Source organism: Apaloderma vittatum, unplaced genomic scaffold (assembly GCF_000703405.1).
Source record: "Apaloderma vittatum isolate BGI_N311 unplaced genomic scaffold, ASM70340v1 scaffold18806, whole genome shotgun sequence".
Lineage (NCBI taxonomy): Eukaryota > Metazoa > Chordata > Aves > Trogoniformes > Trogonidae > Apaloderma > Apaloderma vittatum.
The window spans coordinates 1-18,476 of NW_009723558.1; the positions used below are offsets into that span (position 1 = coordinate 1).

General features: G+C 44.6%; 1 protein-coding gene across 1 annotated transcript in view; it reads left to right on the forward strand.

Moving 5' to 3' along the window:
• Positions 1–2,353: 2,353 nt before the first annotated feature.
• Positions 2,354–18,476, forward strand: part of LOC104276023 (TATA-binding protein-associated factor 2N-like) — a gene marked incomplete at its 5' end in the record, with an annotated part of 20,377 nt that continues 4,254 nt past the window's right edge. The window contains 11 exons of the mRNA XM_009872170.1: positions 2,354–2,429; positions 3,559–3,595; positions 4,707–4,755; positions 5,861–5,951; positions 6,030–6,147; positions 8,880–9,163; positions 9,909–10,023; positions 16,438–16,472; positions 17,070–17,102; positions 17,459–17,568; positions 18,092–18,221. Of these exons, the coding sequence (XP_009870472.1) occupies positions 2,354–2,429; positions 3,559–3,595; positions 4,707–4,755; positions 5,861–5,951; positions 6,030–6,147; positions 8,880–9,163; positions 9,909–10,023; positions 16,438–16,472; positions 17,070–17,102; positions 17,459–17,568; positions 18,092–18,221 (1,078 nt within the window). The remainder of the gene's footprint in view (positions 2,430–3,558; positions 3,596–4,706; positions 4,756–5,860; positions 5,952–6,029; positions 6,148–8,879; positions 9,164–9,908; positions 10,024–16,437; positions 16,473–17,069; positions 17,103–17,458; positions 17,569–18,091; positions 18,222–18,476) is intronic.

Here is an 18,476-nt window from a genome sequence, read left to right on the forward strand (position 1 = left end):
GGCCCTTGGGGCCATGTACCCCCCGGGGGTGAGACGTGCACCTCGTGCACCCCCTTTTGGGTCACGGCCCTTCCTCCCTGTGGGTCCCCCTTTGGGTCTGTGTGTGACCCTGACCCGCCTTTTGGTCCCGCTCACCCCACAGCACCCTCCTTGGGTCAGCACCGCCCATGGAATACAGATGCCCCCTCCCTTGGATCGTGTCCCCCTGTTAGCAAGGGACATGCCCTCCCTGTCCCCCCAAGCATGGCACCCCCCTTGGTGCCCCAGGATCTGCTGCGTCTGCTCTGAATCCTGCTCCAGCAGTGCCGCTTCGCCAAGGGCAGCAGCACAGGGGAGTGGGGGGAGCTTCTGAGCCCCCCTGCTGGAGGGTTAAAAATGCTCTCACTGTAATTCTTTTCCCCATGGGGGCCTTTGGTTGAGTGTGCAGACAGCACGTCTGCTGTCCTCCAGAACTTTCAGCAACCCAGCTTCTCCAGGAGCTTCTGTTGCTGTTTCTTCACCATGTTTGAGGTGGAAATGTTTTGGTCCTGCCAGCAGTGCTGTGAAGCCGTGGGTGGGGAATGGTAGCCCAGAATGGGAGAAGGCATTCCGAGGCTGGCAGTGCTTTGTGGAGTGAGCTGTGTTTGTTAGGCTCGAACCGTTTTAGTGTTATATTTATGAATGATAGAGGTAAAAAAAACAACAACAAAATGAAGCAAGGTATGTTGTAGGAATCCTTTCATACAAGGAACAGTTCTTTACCAGGAGAGGAAAACGTGTCCAAAGGTACTATCCAATGAGTTCAGACCATAAGTACTTCTACTAAATGAGCAAAATTAGGCAGTAAACTAAACCCACTTGCTTCCCAGTTGAACACCTGAGAGCCTCATGTTTTCACTCTCTGATGATGTTCAAACATGAGATTCTTTGAGAGAGAGGAGACCTTATTGCCCTCCACAACTACCTGAAAGGAGGCTGTAGCAAGGCTGGCGTTGGTCTCTTCTCTCAAATTAGTAACGATAGGATGAGGGGGAATGGCCTCAGGTTGCGCCAGGGGAGGTTTAGATTAGATATCAGGAAGAAATTCTTCACCGAGAGGGTAGTTAGACACTGGAACAGGCTGCCCAGGGAGGTGGTGGAGTCGCCATGCCTGGAGGTGTTTAAGGAACGAATAGATGTGGCGCTTGAGGATATGGTGTAGTGGTTAGAGAAATGCTGGGAAAAAGGTTGGACTTGATGACCCTGGAGGTCCTTTCCAACCATAATGATTCTGTGATTCTGTGATTTTGAGAATAATGCAGAAGCAGTGCTGCTTCTTTATGTGAATTACTTCATATGAGGACTTCACTTTTCACCTGTACACAGCAGGTTCTTCTGTCTTGAGAGGAATATGCTTCCTGAGCTGTGCAAGCTGGCTATACCCCACTTCATTCACAGGAAACTTTTCCATGAGCTTTTTAAACACCTAGGAAAAAAAATCTGTGTATCCAGGAATTTTCAGAATAAACTGTCACCAGAATGAATTGATTGGAGGTCTGTAGGCTAAGAGGTGGAAAAATGTGTAAATAAAGGAAATTCCTCTGATTCTGCTTATCCATATTTTACAGGCTCCTTATCTGGTTGCTTTCAAACTTTCTCCAAAATCTTGTGGTTTGGCAGAAGTTCGTAAGGGAGAAGCTAAGCAGATTAAATGTAGCCCTTCAGTTTATAGCTAATTACATGCTTACTTAAGAATTTTTTCTGATACAACCATTAATATTCTTTGCTTTAATTAGTAGCATTAATGGCATATAAATTTTAGAGTTAAAATATAGTTATAAAATGTGATTATCAATTTAACAGTAATCTCTGTGACCATTTAAATTGAAATAATGTCAAAAAATTGACTGCCGTCTCATTAAAAACTAAACATGTTTGAGTCGCGCTTTTACGTTGTTTTAAATTACTTTTTGCTATGAAAAGACAACGAAATATTTATGTAGCAGTGCAAAGGGAGGAGAATGATGCACGTCTGGGTGAAACTTCTATAGGACGTGTGAAATGAAGTATTATTTCATCTTGGCTTTCGGGAAGTGTTTCTCTTACAGGATGCAAAATTTGCTGCTTTAGGTTGCTTTGAGGAGATACAGCGTTATTAAAAATGCCGCTTCATGTCTGAGTAGCTTAGGTGAGCTCCTCATCTTGCTGCTTATGTGCTTGAGTTTAAGCCCCTGGGTAGTTACTGGCAGGATTGGATTTATAACCAGAAGAGCAAGGTAGAATGGTCAAATTTTCAGCAATTTGATGAGCCTGTTGGTTGGAAAACCGTCATAGTCGTTTATAGTTCATGATATTTACTCTACGGTGTAATTTGTTGGCGGTTTCGGCTTTTTAGTCAACTTTAGGTGTAGAGGTGAGAGAGGAAGCGTTGGGGGAACGTCTGAAATTGGGGCTGAAGACAGACGTTCCAGGTAGGTTTTATTAGAGCGCGGCACCACGATGTTTGTACAAATTCCTGAAGTGATCTGAGAGAAGCAGGAAAATTGCAGGGCTGCTACCCAGAGCGACGGCACTGGTGGCGCTGGCGGAGAAAGGAAGAAGGTGTTGGGGTTTTGACAAGGAGGTGGGAATTTCAAGCAAAAAATGTCAAGAGGAATTGAGGCTCCTGCCTAGGAAGCGAGATGAGGGAAGGAGTCGGTGGGGTGTGGAGCAGGGCCTTGCGGGTGCCTCGAAGAGGTGGAGATGTGTGTTTTCCCCTGGCTAGTAAGAGCTTTTAGCACATAAACACTTGCACCTTTGCAGAAGACAAGGAAATCCATCACCGTGCAATTAATAAGTTAAAAGGATGTGAGAAGCTCCCTCCTCAAACACTAAATTCCAGCTGGCAGGTGCTCGGGTTTTTCTTAGGGTTGATAGCTTTTACAAATTAGGTTATTTCCTTTAAATAGAAGGAGATTTTTTTCTGACTTGAAGTAGTTATTTTGAAATCCATGTTCTTCTAATGTGGTTCAAGAATAAATTTACACTGTGACTGACGTTGACATTAATTGGAAATAATATTCACAATACCTGCCTGGACAGCTCGTGTTGAGCGCAGAATGAATTAATTCCTGAATGGTTTAAGCCATCAGCATCATTTTGCAATACGAGAGAGGGACGAAAATGGCCTGGTTTGTCCAACCCTGATTTTATATCTCCAAATTCTGCCTGATTTGTGCCTTTTGCAAGGCAGAGCTGCTGTACAGTGTCCTAACCAGGGGTTCAGTAGGACTGACCTACTTAGCTTCGCTTAATTCATTAAGCTGCTGCTTAATGATGACGGTGCTGCGTTCCATAGTCGTTAGAGGGAGCTGTGCAGCCCCAAGTATTTGAAGAAACCTTGAAAATGGGTTTCAGAGCCTTGAAAAGGAAAGTTCAAAGCGACTACACCTGTGTTGTGTCCCCCGTGCTCCTGTTCTCTGGAGCTGTGTGTTTTCTTGTGGCGTCATGAAGAGGAACTTGCCTCATCCTGCAGGGAAAGCAGCTGCTCTTCTTCTTACAGTAAGTAGAAGAATAACGTGTGGTTTGAAAGTTCTCAGCATGCCTTCCTTCTTCTTGTAGATTCTGGAAGTTACAGTCAGTCTGGGAGCCAGCAGAGGTAAGTGTGGGGGTTTTTTTAGCTTTTAAATCTGCAAAATAAAAGGCCATTCAGGATTTCCAGCCTAATGTTTGAGTCTTTGGGCCTGATAAAGGGTTGGTAAGGTTTTGGAGTTTTGGGTGCAGAGAGCTTGCTGCCCAGGACAGCTGTTAAGATATCTTATATAGCAGGAAAATAATGTGTGTTCCTGAAGGGAAGACAACAAGGAGGTTTAAATTAGAACATCATTTTTTAACAGTAAGAACTTTTGAAATGTCATGAATATAGAGAAATATTTTTCACGTGACTGCTTTAAGTTGTCCGCTGAGATTTTAGTCAGAGGTTCTACAGCTGTAATGATGATTTGCCATGTAGATGTAAAACTCTACTTTTCCCTTTTATTTTCTTATTGGAGGGAACTTTTTGTTAAAACCCTCTGATAACTGTTTGGAATTGTGACGTTTTAAAAGCCAGTCCTAAAGTAGCTGTGAATTTTGTGGGGAGGGTATTGTAATCAATGATGGGTTTTGTAGAAATCTGAAAGTCACGGCTCACACTGACTGTGCTAATCAAAGTCATAAGGTTCCGTGCATGTAGTGCTGCGCGAGTTTGGGTTTATACCTGTGAGTTTCAGCACATGGTTCTTCTGTCAGTTCACGAAGTCTTAAAGTGGCAGAATAACGAGTAAGTATAATCTAAAGCTAGCGTGTTTTTTTTTAAAATGATGTTATTGTTGAATAGTCCAACAAATTCCAAATTGACAGGAAGTGATTAAAATAAAATCAACTTCGTAGGAATATACCGAAAACCTTAAAATGCCTCGGTTTCATACGATGACGTTTTCTGTCACTCTGAAGAATCTGTCAAATTACAGTAAGCCCATCTTTCCTGTATTTTAAATTTACACCTGAAACGGAGCAGAAATTAAAATAAACTCTTCTGGCTTCTGACAGTCAACTGTGGTAACAATTAGTTTATTGAGGTGGTTCTGATATACCCACAACTGCTGTCCTCGGATTAAACATCTATTTTGGAATGAGAAGAAACCTAAAATAACACCAAAACTGCCTTTACTTTCCAACCCATGTGGCAGGCACTGTAAGCGTTTACTAAATGCATTTTTCTCTTACAGCTATTCGTCCTATGGCAGTCAGAGCAGTCAAAATTACGGACAAACACAGGCAAGTTGAAAAAACATCGTTTGTTTCAAAGCGAATGTTCCCTGGGTAAAAGTAATTGTTCCTTGGTGACCTTATCTGGGCCAGGAAGAAGTCTGTTCTCAGCTGTGCTTGATGTTTGCAGTTGTGCCTAGGGAAGGAAAGCTAATCAGTAATCCAGCCTTCAAAAAAGGCAAGAAGGAGGACCCAGGTAACTACAGGCCAGTGAGCTTCCCCTCCATCCCTGGAGAGGTGATGGAACAGCTTGTTCTTGGCACCACCTCAAAGCACGTGGAGGAGAAGAGGCCTTTCTTGAGTAGGGGGAAGGCATGCCTGACCAGTCTGATGGCCTTCTGCGATGGTGTAACTGGAAGGACAGACGAGGGGAGGCAGTGGATGGGATCTGTCTTGACTTGGATGGAGTTCTGGTGGACAACAGGCTGGCCAGGAACCAGCAGTGTGCCCTCGCAGCCAAAAAGGCCAACAGCGTCCGGGGGGGCATCAGAAGAGTGTGGCCAGCAGGGTGAGGGAGATCATCCTCCCCCTCTGCCCTGCCCTGGCGAGGCTGCATCTGGAGCTGGGTCCAGTTCTGGGCTGCCCGGTTCCAGGAGGACAGGAACTGCTGGAGAGAGCCCAGCGCAGGGACACTAAGATGCTGAGGGGACTGGAACTTCACCCACGTGAGGAAAGGCTGAGGGAGCTGGGACTGTTTAGCCTGGAGAAAATGAGGCTGAGGGGAGAGCTTATTGATGCTTATAAATATCTAAAAGTGGGTGTTGGGAGGACGGGGCCAGACTCTTCTCAGTGGTGCCCAGTGACAGGACAAGGGGCAATGGGCACCAGCTGGAAAATGGGAGGTTCAACCTCAGCAGGAGGAAAAATTTCTTTCCTGTGCGGGTGCCGGAGCCCTGGCCCAGGCTGCCCAGAGAGGGTGTGGAGTCTCCTGCTCTGGAGACTTTCCAACCTGCCTGGACGCGTTCCTGTGGGGCTGCCCTGGGTGACCCTGCTCTGGCAGGGGGTGGCACTGGGGGATCTCTGGAGGTCCCTTCCACCCCAACATTCTGTGTGATTCGGTGGGATGAACTGCTGCAGAAGTCCCACTGATTTGAGTACATTCTTGAAATTCCAGGGGTATTCTGGTTACGGTCAGAGCGGAGACAATTCCTCCTACGGACAGAACTATGGAAGCTATCATGGGAACTATGGACAAAATCAAACAGGTTTGGCTAGCTTGTTACATTCATTGGCACTCATTAAAAGGTGAGTATTTACTAAAAAATTTCTTCCTCCATTTCCAGGTTATGGACAAGATTCCCAGGGATATGATGATGATTCCAGTTATGAAAATCAGAACCAGAGCTCGTACAACCAGCAGTCTTACGGCAGTCAGGGGCAGCAGAAAGGGTCATCTAGAGGGTAAGGGAGCCAAGATTATCTGTTTAAAGTACTGACTAGTAGTTGTACCTTCTTTTACCGTTGGTAAAAATAGGCCAGACATTTGAAAATGCACATTCTTGAGACATTCTTCCCTTACCTCTTGGTTCTTTCAGGAATAAAAAAGTATTTCTTTATATTAGAAGGGAGGCTGCAGCTGTTTTGAAGTCAAGCTGCACGGAGAGATACAATTTAGAAAGTCTTTGGCTGGTGACTACAATGAGGAGTGGACTTGGTAGAGATGATTTTGATGAGGAGAAAGGTGTATCAAGTGTCTCTCCAATCCCATTCTTTTGTATAACTCTTTTATGAACTTCAAGTGTGCTGTTAGCAAGGAGATTCTTAGCGTTCTTACATTTGCAGACTTACCTGCCTTAGAGTGCTGCCTCTTGGTGAAAGAAAAGATTCAGAAATGTCACGGAAGAAATGCCTTTTCTTTTTCCAGTGAAGCAGGGTTCTGGAAACACCGCGTTATTCTGTCCCCATCAATAGTGTGCGTACTCTGATTCGGTACTTCTCGCTGTTGCAAATGTGTTCTGCTTGTTAAGTGATCTCGTACTCGAATCAGTTGCAGGAGGTTTAATGACACAACTTTGGGATGTGTTTTCCAACACACTTTCAGCTTCCCATAACAACTTCCGAAGCCGCTTGGCGCTGGGATACCTTCATTATCTCTTTTACAAGCTTCGTGCGTACAGCCCAAGGTTACTGCTCGCGTTAGGTCTTTATTGAGGATCATGTTACCTCTTTAAAACACACTGTTATGTACTAAACCTCATTCTTGAGTCCAAGGTCCAAATACTTCTGGGTTTTTTTGGTTTTGTTTTGCCTTTTTTGCAAGCTGATAAAATGATCTGGAGTTGAGCAAACCTGCACTTGGGCTCTGGTTTTGTAGTTATTATTACAAAACCAGCTTAATCTGACCAGGCAAGGTCTTAATCTGTCCGGATTCGATGCTGTCACTCTGAGTGTTGTCTTTTTTGCATCCCTGATAAAGGCAGATACGTGGTTACATTTTGCTTTGCTTTGTTTTCTGAGCTTTTATTAGGGCCGCACAAAGGTGCAGGACGAGGCTATAATGTAGTTTTTAACTCTATAGACATCCAATGGGAAAAAACAAAGGCAATAGAGCAGTAGATTCTCCAACAAGTTGCTTTTGATTGAGAAAACAAAAAAAAGGCATTGGAGGGAAAGTTTTCAATGTTTTGATGCCACAAAAAGGAAGAAACTGAGAAACTAAATGATGGCAGCTTTGGAGAGGAGAGCCACAAAATTGTAGCTCTCACATCCTGTGGGAATGGAAGAAGGAAAAGCTGGCGAGTAGTGAGTGCTCTCAGTGTCGCTTCCTTTGGTGATGGTGCAAAGCTGAAGTGGAGCTGCCTTTTTTTTCCTTTGAAGCAAATAACACAAGTCTTCGCAAGCTCTTTGCCGCTGGGATTAGTTGTGTCAGAGCTAAGACCTAGACTAGAACTGGAAGAGAGCAGGTGAGATGGTATTCGCAGGGCTGGGATATTCTGAAATTGATTGGATCCACCAGACTTCATCTTAAAGTGCTTTGAAAAACTGGTGGAAACTTTCCGTAGGCTCTTAGATTTTTTTTTTTTAATTATTTTTTTGTTTGAGATGTTTTGGCTAGCAAGCAAGATTGCAAAAGACTGGAGGGTGACAAACATGGTGCCTCATCTTTTGAAAAAGGGAGGCTGCAGGGAGGAGGAAGAAAAGAAAGGGCGGCAGAGGTCAGTAATTAATTTCACTTACTGAAAAAATAATAGGGTTGAGCTGCAACTAAGTAACCAGGGCGAAAACAAAGGTAGGAGTAATGGCCAGCGTTTCCCGGATGCAGTTTATTTCTTATAAATCTATATGTCTTGCTAGAAAAGGGTAACCTGACTGGAACTGTTCCCTCGTATATCTAGATTTTTGAAATGTTTTTGTTTATACCTTGGATGCTGAAGTAGCCCAGGTGAGCGTGGTTGTCCTGGTTTTAGCTGAAATATCCAACTGGGTCCAAACCAGTGGTGTAGGTGACATTTCCCTTATGGTGCTTGTTAATCAGAGAAGAGTTCTGACTCGCTGTCAGAGTCTGTAGCCACGCGGTGTTGGACTATCCTAGATGATATCGGTCGGTGTTTCTGGTGAAAGCTGGTGGGATGGTGTGTGGACATGGCACTAAAATGAGAAGAACTGCAGGTGTTAACAGAGGACATCACAAGAGTTAGAAAAGTTCTTGGCCAGAAAAAGAAAAAGAGAGGTTGCAGTGGAAGCGTAATTTGAGGATTTTTTAAAATTCTTTTTTTGTAGGCAGCCAATAGCAGCTGCACAATCCCCCCAGCAGCGGGTGTGTGCTGTGCCGTTCTGTGGAGAAGGGTTTGGCGTTTAGCAGGTCACGGGCTGTGCGTCAGCCGTTGTCACGCAGCTGGGGAGAGGGGAGAAGGCGAGCCTTGTGCTGCGCTGTGTGAAGGGAGCGGGGCTCTTAACTTGCATTTACCACAGAAACTGAGGATGTCGTGAAAGCGATGGTGACGTACAGCCTTCTGCCGTGCTTCTCTTGGAAGCCAGATACATCCCCACAGAGATGAAATACTAAATATTTTCATATCCGTAGGCCAATAGTGCCTGGGAGGTAACTGTGAACTAGGAAATTTTAGCAACGCGATCTTTTCTCTCTGTCCTGTGAACATTTAGCTATTAATACGAATTCTGTTTATTTTAAGTGGAAGAGGCTCTTACGAACAAAAGTCAAACTATGGTCAGCACCAAAGCTCTTATGACCAGCAGTCAAGCTATGGACAAAACCAAGACTCTTACGACCAGCAGTCAAGCTCCTATGACCAGCAGTCGGGCTATGGCCACCAGGGCTCGTACGACCAGCAGTCGGGCTACGGCCACCAGAGCTCATATGACCAAAAGTCAGGCTATAACCAGCACCAAAGCGGCTACGGCCACTCTCAGCAATCCTACCAGTCTCAGAAGGGAAGCTATAGCCACAACAGCCAAGGTAAAAATTCCCAGATTGAATTCCATACTGGCTAATGGAGTGGAAACACTGTGACCCTTGGATTTCCTTCCACGGGCAGTTGATGGGATGCATGGTTAAAGGTCTTTCCCCGTGTAGATGTTCTTGGGGAGTGTTTTGTCGTTAAGATTTTCAAACCGTTATGTGGAGATGCAGAACTGTCGGGGCCCCGAAATTGTTGGTTTTGCATTTGCTGGAGGCAGCCTCGCAGGCTCCGTGTCCCCGAGTTCTGCAGATTCTAGACGGAATTTTCTTCTAAGCTCTTCTCACCCTGCACGAGGGTGGCACATCTTCATCAGTCATGAAGAGCTTTTGTGCTTCATGTTCCAGCTCACGCTGTGTAGGTGAACTCTGAGATAGAAGGAAACAAGAAGTTTAAGGTCCACCCTTTCTGCAGTAACTTCATCCGAGGAGCACAGCCCACACTCTTTATCCTTATTCTGTCTTTTGCAAACTGGGGAGGCTCCATGGGAGTAGAATGAAGAGTGTATTTCAGACAGTGTGTGCTTAATGTTTGGAAAACACAGTGTAATTAAAAGTACAGGGGAGGAACAAAATCCAGCTTTGCTCCGTTACTTTGCAGCCAAGATAATGTAAGAGAGATTGAGGAGTTGATGCTTTCCAGATTGAAATGGCACTTGAGGGCGGGGGAAAAAAATTGCGGGGTGGGAATTTGCACTGCACTGCAGTTTGCTCATGTGCTGTTTTGTTTTCCTCCTTCCTCCAGATGATCGTCGTGAAAAGAGTAGGTATGGAGAAGATAATAGAGGCTATGGCGGGTCTCAGGGAGGAGGTAGAGGGGGCTATGACATGGATGGAAGAGGTCATATGTCTGGCTACAGGTAAGTGAGCTCATTCCAGTGCCTGCAGCTCCTTTCCCTTGTTTCTCACTACTTAGCTGGTTTGACTTTTTGTTTGCTCTATGTCTGTCCCTAACGCGGTTCAGATTGAGATGGCCAAAAATGGGAGGTTTCGAAAATTAAACCTTTCTGAACTGCACAGAAATGCCTTTTGCCTAGGAGCAGCTTTTAGGCTCAGATAGATGGAGAGCAAGCGTTCAGTCGTTAGGACATGTTGCTGCATTTTATTTATACGAACTGTGATGCAAAAACTACCTGAGCCCACCCTCGATGTAAGATCTTTTAAAACCTGTAGAACTTTGTTTTCGATAAGAAAACCAGCTGCCAGGGATTGAGAAAGTTTTATAAAACTCACAGCTAAGGTAGCTAACAATTTATCAGGGAATTATTTTGACTTTCCAGTGACAAATCATTACACTGAGGTTGGCTAATTATCTTTCCGCTTTCTAAATATTTTAGGAGTAATTTAGCCATAACACTGCTTGTTCTGTACTAGTTTTTGCAGTTTTAATCTTCCATTAAAATAGAGTTTTTAATTTTAGTTTTGCTGTCGCTCTAAACACATTTACTTTAGGTAGATTTGCAATACTGACAATGCTGTTGTCGCTTCTGCCGTTGACTTGACATTCCCGTCGAGCAAACGCATGAATATGTTTAATTTCATGCGTAGGTCTGAGCGATTTGGCCCTTTGCTTTCAGTCCTGTTGCGTTAGGCCAGATGACGTTAATATTTCTTAATAATCACAATTGGCTTCCCATCGTGTTCCCCTGTGAAAGGCTTTGGGGGTGCAGAGTAAGAACTTTGGAGCTTCCAACAAGCTCGGAGGCGTTGCTGCTCAGCACCACTTCTGTACCAGACCCACACCGCCCAGCTCCGGCTGGAGAACTCGTAATTACGTGGTGCTCTTCGTTTGAACCGAGCTCATTTCAGTAGCATCATCCCCCAGTGTCCTGAGACATTCCTTTTCAAATTGTAGTGAAAATTTGCCCGCTCCTAAGGTGGTCCCGACTTGTGCTTCGCGGCTTGATGTAGCTGGACCCTTTCTCCCCCAGTTCGTGGTGGGACACAACTGCAGGAAGGTGTTACTGGTTATTTTGTGTCAGTGTGCCAGGGTTTTCTCTAATACAAACTAGCAAAGTAATTTCTAAATTCATTTTAAGTTAAAACAGAATATTTTTTTTAATATTAACTTTTCTATGAGCATGAGGGTTTTCCATATTCCTGTCGTGAAATCTGGGGGATTGAAAAACGTGTTTGGTGCTGAGCCCTTTGCAATCAGAGGACGGAATGTGAGCTTCAAAAAGACACACTTTGGGGAGATTTTACCGCTTTGAAACAAACCTTGCCAAGATCAAGTGAGATAAATTGATGTCTGTGAAAATAAAACCTCTTCTCACACTTTTCCAAAACGTAAGGAAGGTTTTTGGTCGCGCATCCGTGTACGTGATGGTGCTTCAGTGGGCTTGGAAGGCAAAAGAATGGAGGGGCTGGAGAAGTGGGGGAACAGCAGCGAGGGGCGAGAAGGCCGCTTCTTTTAAGCGACGCAGCCTTCAGTGCCCTTTGCCATGGAATTGTTCTGAAATGACAGCGTCATATATGTTCATTCAGTCTTTTTTGAGTAATTATGATGGAGGGTTCTGCTTGTGACACACATTTCACCAAAGTTGTGCTTATTAGAAAAATAGAAAAGGTCAAGTTAAATAAAACTGTGTGATCAAGGGGAAAATAACTTCCAGTAAGGTAAGAAATCATATTTAGTCCTGTGAACGTGGGGTTTCAGGGTGGTTTTTTGTTTGTTTGTTTCCTTGGGATGATTTTTTAAAAGTTTTTTTTTCTAAAAACAGATTGTGTCAGAATGTCCAGTCTGTCTCCGGTAACTAGTTACCTTTTTTGGTTTTTTGCTTTGATCACATTTCAGTGCTCAATACTAAATTGTGGAAATTCCATCAGGAAATAGTCTTCTCTAAAAAAATTCTTGTCTGCACAGAGATTTCTGCTTCTGTAGTTACGTAGGCTTTGGTTTTCACAGTGGTCAGAAAATAATGTGTAAATGAGTTCTATCCACACCGAAAAACACCGTTCCTTGACATCACAAAAAAAAAATTGAGAGCTAACCTGAGATCAGAGCAAATGAATCTCTTCTGGCTTAGCCACTCGTAAAAATCTAGTTCTGACCGATGTTTAAATGGAAGGAGAACTCACTGCAGCGCCGACCTGCTGCTCCCCTGTGCTCGTGAGACGGCGGCTTGGGCTGCGCCAGCGCTTCTCCCGCAAAATTCTTGTGAGTCGCAGCGACCCGTAGAAACTGCCCCTGCCCGGAGGCCTCTCGGAGCAGCCTGCAAGTGCAAAAAAAACCTATTTGGGAATACTCAAGGCAAAACCAAATTAGAGTTTTTAAATTTTAAGAGCTTGAATTTCTTTCTTTGAATCTCTATAAGAAGTACTTCCAAACTTAGTTGGGAAGGTTAGGGTGTGAATCGCTGTTCTGGAAGCTGGAATGACTTAAGTCCTGTAATAAACCCTTTCAGCCCTCCTTTCGTGCCTGCGCAAGGTCATGCAGCACTGAGAAGAAAATATCTTGTGGGAAATTACTGTTCAGAGTCCCTGGCTGATACTGTTAGGGTAGAGAACAATCCTTTTCTTCTGCATCACATGTTAACGTTTTAATGTTACTAACTTTAGATTTCAAAATTATTCTTCAGATTTTTTTAATGGTCTTGAGTTACATCTTTTGGGATTTTCACAGAATTTGTCCACCTTTTCATTCTGAAGCTTGAAAAATCGATGATTTCACTAATTTGTATTTTTTACTAAGAATCAAAATCTTTCTTTTTCTTTAAAAAAAACCCCAACCCATAGTGCAAGAGCCTCATCTTTGAGCTCTCTTGGTTAGAAAGTGGATCTTGAGAATTCTTTTAACAAAGAGTCCTCATCCTAAAGGTAAGGGAATAACTGCCCGTTGTGGTTGTGGGTCTGAACCGTTTCCGTTAAGCGCTGAAGTGGGAAATACAGTGGCAACACGATTTCTCTTTGGTCTCGGGGAAGCTGCTGGGGCAGCGCCGTGGCCGTCCTGGTGCCCCTGCCTGCTCCTGGAGCCTGGGATCCAGCGGGAGCAGCTCTCCCTCCCAGCCTGCTAGGAGAGTCCGGGCAGGTAGAGGCACAGAAATGCAGTTCAGAAAAGGATTTATCATAGAAATCCTAGCTTCCTTCAGCACAGATTTCATTTTTCTTTTCCCCTTTTACGTGCATTTGTTGTTGCTGTACTGGAACAAAAGCCGCCCGTGCAGCTTAGTTGCTCTGTTAGCTTTTAGGAGTGGGAAGTAGTTTATTGTGATAGAAAGAAACTACAGCTTAGTGCAAATGGGTTTTACAGCCATGTGGTTTGTGTTCAGAATTAATCTTTTGACTTGTAATATATAGTCTTTTTATAGACTTCGGAAAAACGTGAACAGAGGCAACAAATAGAGGGCACACAAAAGCACCATCAGGGCCTTTACTGAGTGTTCCTGGCTTGTTTGTAAAAAGTAACTCCCACATGCTCGGCCAGATGGATGCGTGTTGGAGGCTGAAATTCGGTTCTGAATTCTTAGTGCTACTTCTGCCGCTATCCCATCTCTTTTTTTTAAAGTGTATTTATTGTATCTGTAACGTTGAGCTCTCCATGTGACTGGGCTTGTCATTGCAAGAGCTATTAAAGAGTTACTCCTGGCAGACGCAAGTGACGTTCGGGTGAACTCCATTGACACCCGAGCAGGGGACATTTAAATCCGTGACTGAGTACGGGAGAAAAGAACGTCCGATGACGTTTCTTTCGTCACGGCAAGTAGTTGTCACGAGGAGCGGTGCCACGTACAGGTTGTTCCTGCTCGCAGTCCGCTCTTAGGTTCTGATCTCTGTGGGTGGCACTGCTGGATTTTAGCTCCCTGTCCGTGATCCTGGCGCAGGATGTTATAACCCCAACTGGTCGCCCTTCTGCAGGTGAGACTGGGGCAGCGATAGACTGCAAAACCCCGCGGTTCGCTTTGCCGTGTGCTCTGTGGCAAGAGTGTGGGAACCGATTCAGTGGCTGAGACTTGAATTTTGGGGTCTCAGGGAGGGGTAGGTCGGAGGGGGTGGCACGAGTTCCTGCATTTGCCTTCGCCTGCCGCGATGGGTCCCCGAACCTCCTGGGGATCGCAGGGAGCGTTGCCCGGCAGTCTCGGGATGGTGACACGCTGCAGCTTTACAGATCACGGAATCACAGAATGTTGGCCATTGGAAGGGACCTCAAAAGATCATCCAGTGCAACCCCCCTGCCTGAGCAGGATCACCCAGAGTAGGTCACGCAGGAACGCGTCCAGGCGAGTTTTGAAAATCTCCAGAGAAGGAAATCGCGTAGGAAATGAGCCTTAAAAATGGAGGAGAGCATTAATCCGTCACCAGTTGTGTCTGTCGCTGAATTGATGCAGGTTTTGGTTGGGTTGGTCAGAGGAGATGAAGCAGGAGATAACATGCTGAAGCATACTTGGGCAAAACCAGACATTAATTAAACTAATTGAAAACTGTGTATCGCACAGATTTACAGTCCCACGACGTCAGAAGCGTGGGCATTTGGTGTGGTGTCCTTTCCATTTTACGTCTCCAGCGCTCTCACTTCCAGGAGCAGTGGTGCACGTGCTTGTACCCAGCGTCGCAGCAAAATCCTCGCTTCCCGTAAAATCCTGGCTGTGTTCATCATCAGCTTATTTTCTGTATGTCTGTAGCCTGTTGGGTTTTTCTAATTTATGTCTCTGCTGCCATATAATTCCAAATCAGAAAACAGACCTGTTCGGCGTAACGCTGTCCTCAGGAATTGGGACCACATTCTAGGGCTGGAAAACTTGGCTGACGTTTCTGTGGTTGATGTATTCACTTTTGTTATTTCTGAGTTAAAATCCTAGAAGAACAGGCATTCTACTGAAAATTGTTTTGTCATAAAGAAGTGGGGTTTTTTCTAGCTGAAGTGGAGATGGCAGGAAGATATTTACAGTAAATTTTATAATCACTGTTGTGTCCTTGAAAATAGCCAGCCTTGAATAAAGTTAATATAACTATATAAAGTTAATTCATTTTCTCTCGGTAGTGAGCAGAGTGCATTACAAGTCAATGGCACTGCAGTGTAGCATTCAGATTTTTTTCTATGGAGAAGCAATTTAAAATCTGCAGCAAAAATTAATTTTAAGCAAAGTCCCAGTAAAAGTGTTGCAACAAACATCGAAGACTCCTTGTGCGTACTGTCACAGAATGTCAGTCCCTTCCGAGAATGTCTCTCTCAACCCAGTTTCGATAATACCTCTCAAGACCTTATTTCTCTTTTTCCCCTCACTTTGGGCAGATTTTACCTCATTCATGTTAAGCACCTTCCCTTTGTGAGTTTGCGTTTGCTGTACCAGGAAACAGCTATACCGAGCACCAGAGAAGTTCCTCGCTGTTTTTATTTCATTGCTGGGCTGCTTGTGTCCAGCGTTTGGTCTCCGACACGCGGGCAGATACGTTGAATTAAAACTCGGAGGGACTTCTGGGTGTAAAGTGCGTTGGTGACAACGCTACGTGAACCAGCTTGGCAGCTCCAGAGTCTGGGAAGGCTTCGAATATCCATTCTGTCGTGTTCCTGTTTCAAAATACTGTTGTGAAAAATCCTACCAGTACGAACGTGGACATTGGAAAGAGGGAGGGTTTATTTTCATGCACATAACCCGAGACATTCATGTCCTGTTTAAACAAAAAACCAAAAAACCAAACCCTTCTGACCTTTGAAAATTGCTGTGTATAATCTCTTAACTTGGTCTACGTTTTGTGCCACAGGTTTCAGAATGAATGAAATAAAACCTCACGGCCTCTGCTTTTGAAGCTCACATACACGCACCTTCTCGGTAGTGTCGGGTGCTAACGGTGCCGCAGGGCCCGCAGGCCCTCGCTCAGAGCCCGTTACTGCTCGTTTGTGCCCCGTATTAATTGGAGGTTAATTAACTTCAGCCCTTCTTCCTCCTGGGGAAGTACCGATTAGCCCAAAGCGGCAGATACCCCTACAGTGAAAGCCCGTTCACCTTCCCGAAAACAACGTTTCTGGTGCAAAACCTGGTTTTTAAGAGCAGTTCTTTTGGCTGTGGGCTGGGAGAAACGTGTTGAACCGACAACATGTGTGGGGGTTCGTTTAAAAAAATACTCTGCAGGGCTTCTCTTCTGCAGGGCAGCACCCTGCGAGATGATTTCGCTTTCGTGTAATTTAATCTTTGAAGGTGAGGAGAACGCAGAGATGGTGCTTTAGCTGCCAGCCAGTAACTCTCACCTTGTGATCAGTTAACTGTAGATTGAGCCTTGGGCTCAGCACGTAGAGACTTAAGGAAGAAATCACTTCTTCAATTTTTCCTCTGCAGTGGTGGTGACCGTGGTGGCTTCAAAAATTACGGTGGTAAGTGCCGAGTATCCAAAAATGTTTCAGTGGAAATTCTGTATAAATCTAAAAGCCACCAATATCTTGTTACTATCTAGTTAGAAGCATTGTAGCGTTTTGGCCAGGCTGGTGTGTTCATGAGTTTTAAACTTTTAGCAATAAACTGGATTTCAACCTTTTTGTCAAATTGCATGAATGAATTTGTGGAGACAGTGACGTTCACCGGATTTTTTTTTTCTTTTCTTTTTTGTTTTTTTTTAATTTTTATTACAAATGCTTCTTAGAAAGGTACTAGAGGTAACAAAAAATTAAAAAATAAAATGGTAAACTGCTTGGTGATCTGACAACCAGCATTTGCAAGCTAACACCAGCATAGCATCAGTGTGGCAGCTGCCACATGCTGCAAGTAAAAGAACACGTTAACGTCCTACAGACCCCTTCTGTTGAACGTTTTAATCTAAATATTCTCTAAATCTCTGGTTAATGTTTTAGATCTTAGACGCATTACATACATACTTTGAATATTTTCTTGTCTCTACAAAAGTCGCTTGAAAATGTTTTGCTAAAAATAGTATTTTTTTTCTTTCTTTTTTTTTTTTTGAACCTATTTCATAGGTCAAAGGGATTACGGACCCAGATCGGATGCTGGTAAGAAAACAAGCGGTGGCGGGGAGTGGATTTGTAGCTCTTGGGTCGTTGCTTTTCAAATCTATGTCTACAAAGATGGATGCGGCCGCAATTCCCGTGGCTCAAAAGAAATTTGGCTAAAGCTTGTCTTCCTTGAAAGAAATTAATTTCATTAAAGTGCCTGTGAATTTTTGGCTGTCTTTTTTTAAAGTTGATGGTGTTAACTCCAGAAGTACACTCTTTGCGCCTCTTTTATTTCCTGCCAGATGCCTTTGGGATTTAAGGGTCTGTTGCTGGGCACTGCAGACCTGAGCTTAAAATGTTGCTCCTGTTGCTGCCACGGAAATGGCTGCTAAATGTAGCTTCTTTTTTCGTAGATTCAGAGTCTGACAACTCTGATAACAACACTATCTTCGTGCAAGGGCTTGGAGAGGATGTTTCAACAGACCAAGTGGCAGACTATTTCAAACAAATCGGGATTATAAAGGTAGGTGAAATGAGAGATCATTGATGGGAGGAGAACTTGTGGAGCTAGAGTATTGCAAATGTACGGGTATCGCTCAAGGCAGACGCTCTCTCTGACTCTCCAGCAACTGTAGATAGTATTTTTATCTGAATTTCCAGATGACAGCTCATTTGTACACTGGCAGCACTCGCAGCCCTTTTCTAGTGCCATTCATCTCTCTTCTTTAGTCTCTACAACCCTGAGCACTCACACTCTGTCCCTTGTACCACCCTCCAAGTATCCTTCTGTGTTCTGCAGCTGTTTCTTCTGTTTCTGTAATTCTCAGCTGGGGCTTCCCACACTTCACCTCATTTTTGGTTCAAACTGAGCCCATTGATACTTCATGGAAAACAGCCTGTCAGTAGCCTCTGGCCAAAGGCATCTGTCCCTGCAGGCTAGCTCCAAGAGAACCTTCTTTCTGATGATACCTAGCTCTTACAGTTTATGCTTTGAACTGGCCTTGCCAATATTTTTCCGATGCCAAGCATGCAACCTTTCTTTTCAGACCAACAAAAAGACGGGCAAGCCTATGATAAATCTTTATACAGATAAGGATACGGGCAAACCGAAAGGAGAAGCAACAGTGTCTTTCGATGACCCTCCCTCTGCTAAAGCAGCAATTGACTGGTTTGACGGTGGGTGAGAATACCAGTTCTTTTTGTTTCGACTGGGACACATGGGATCGCTGGGCCAGTGTTAACGGGATGAGCTTCTGCAGGGCCAAGGGCCAGGTCCTGCACCTGAGCCACCACAAGCCCCGGCAGGGCTACAGGCTGGGGGCAGTGCGGCTGGCAGCTGTCTGGCAGGAAGGGACCTGGGGGTTCTCATCGACAAGCGGCTGAGGATGAGCCAGCAGCGTGCCCAGGTGGCCAATGCCAACAGCGTCCTGA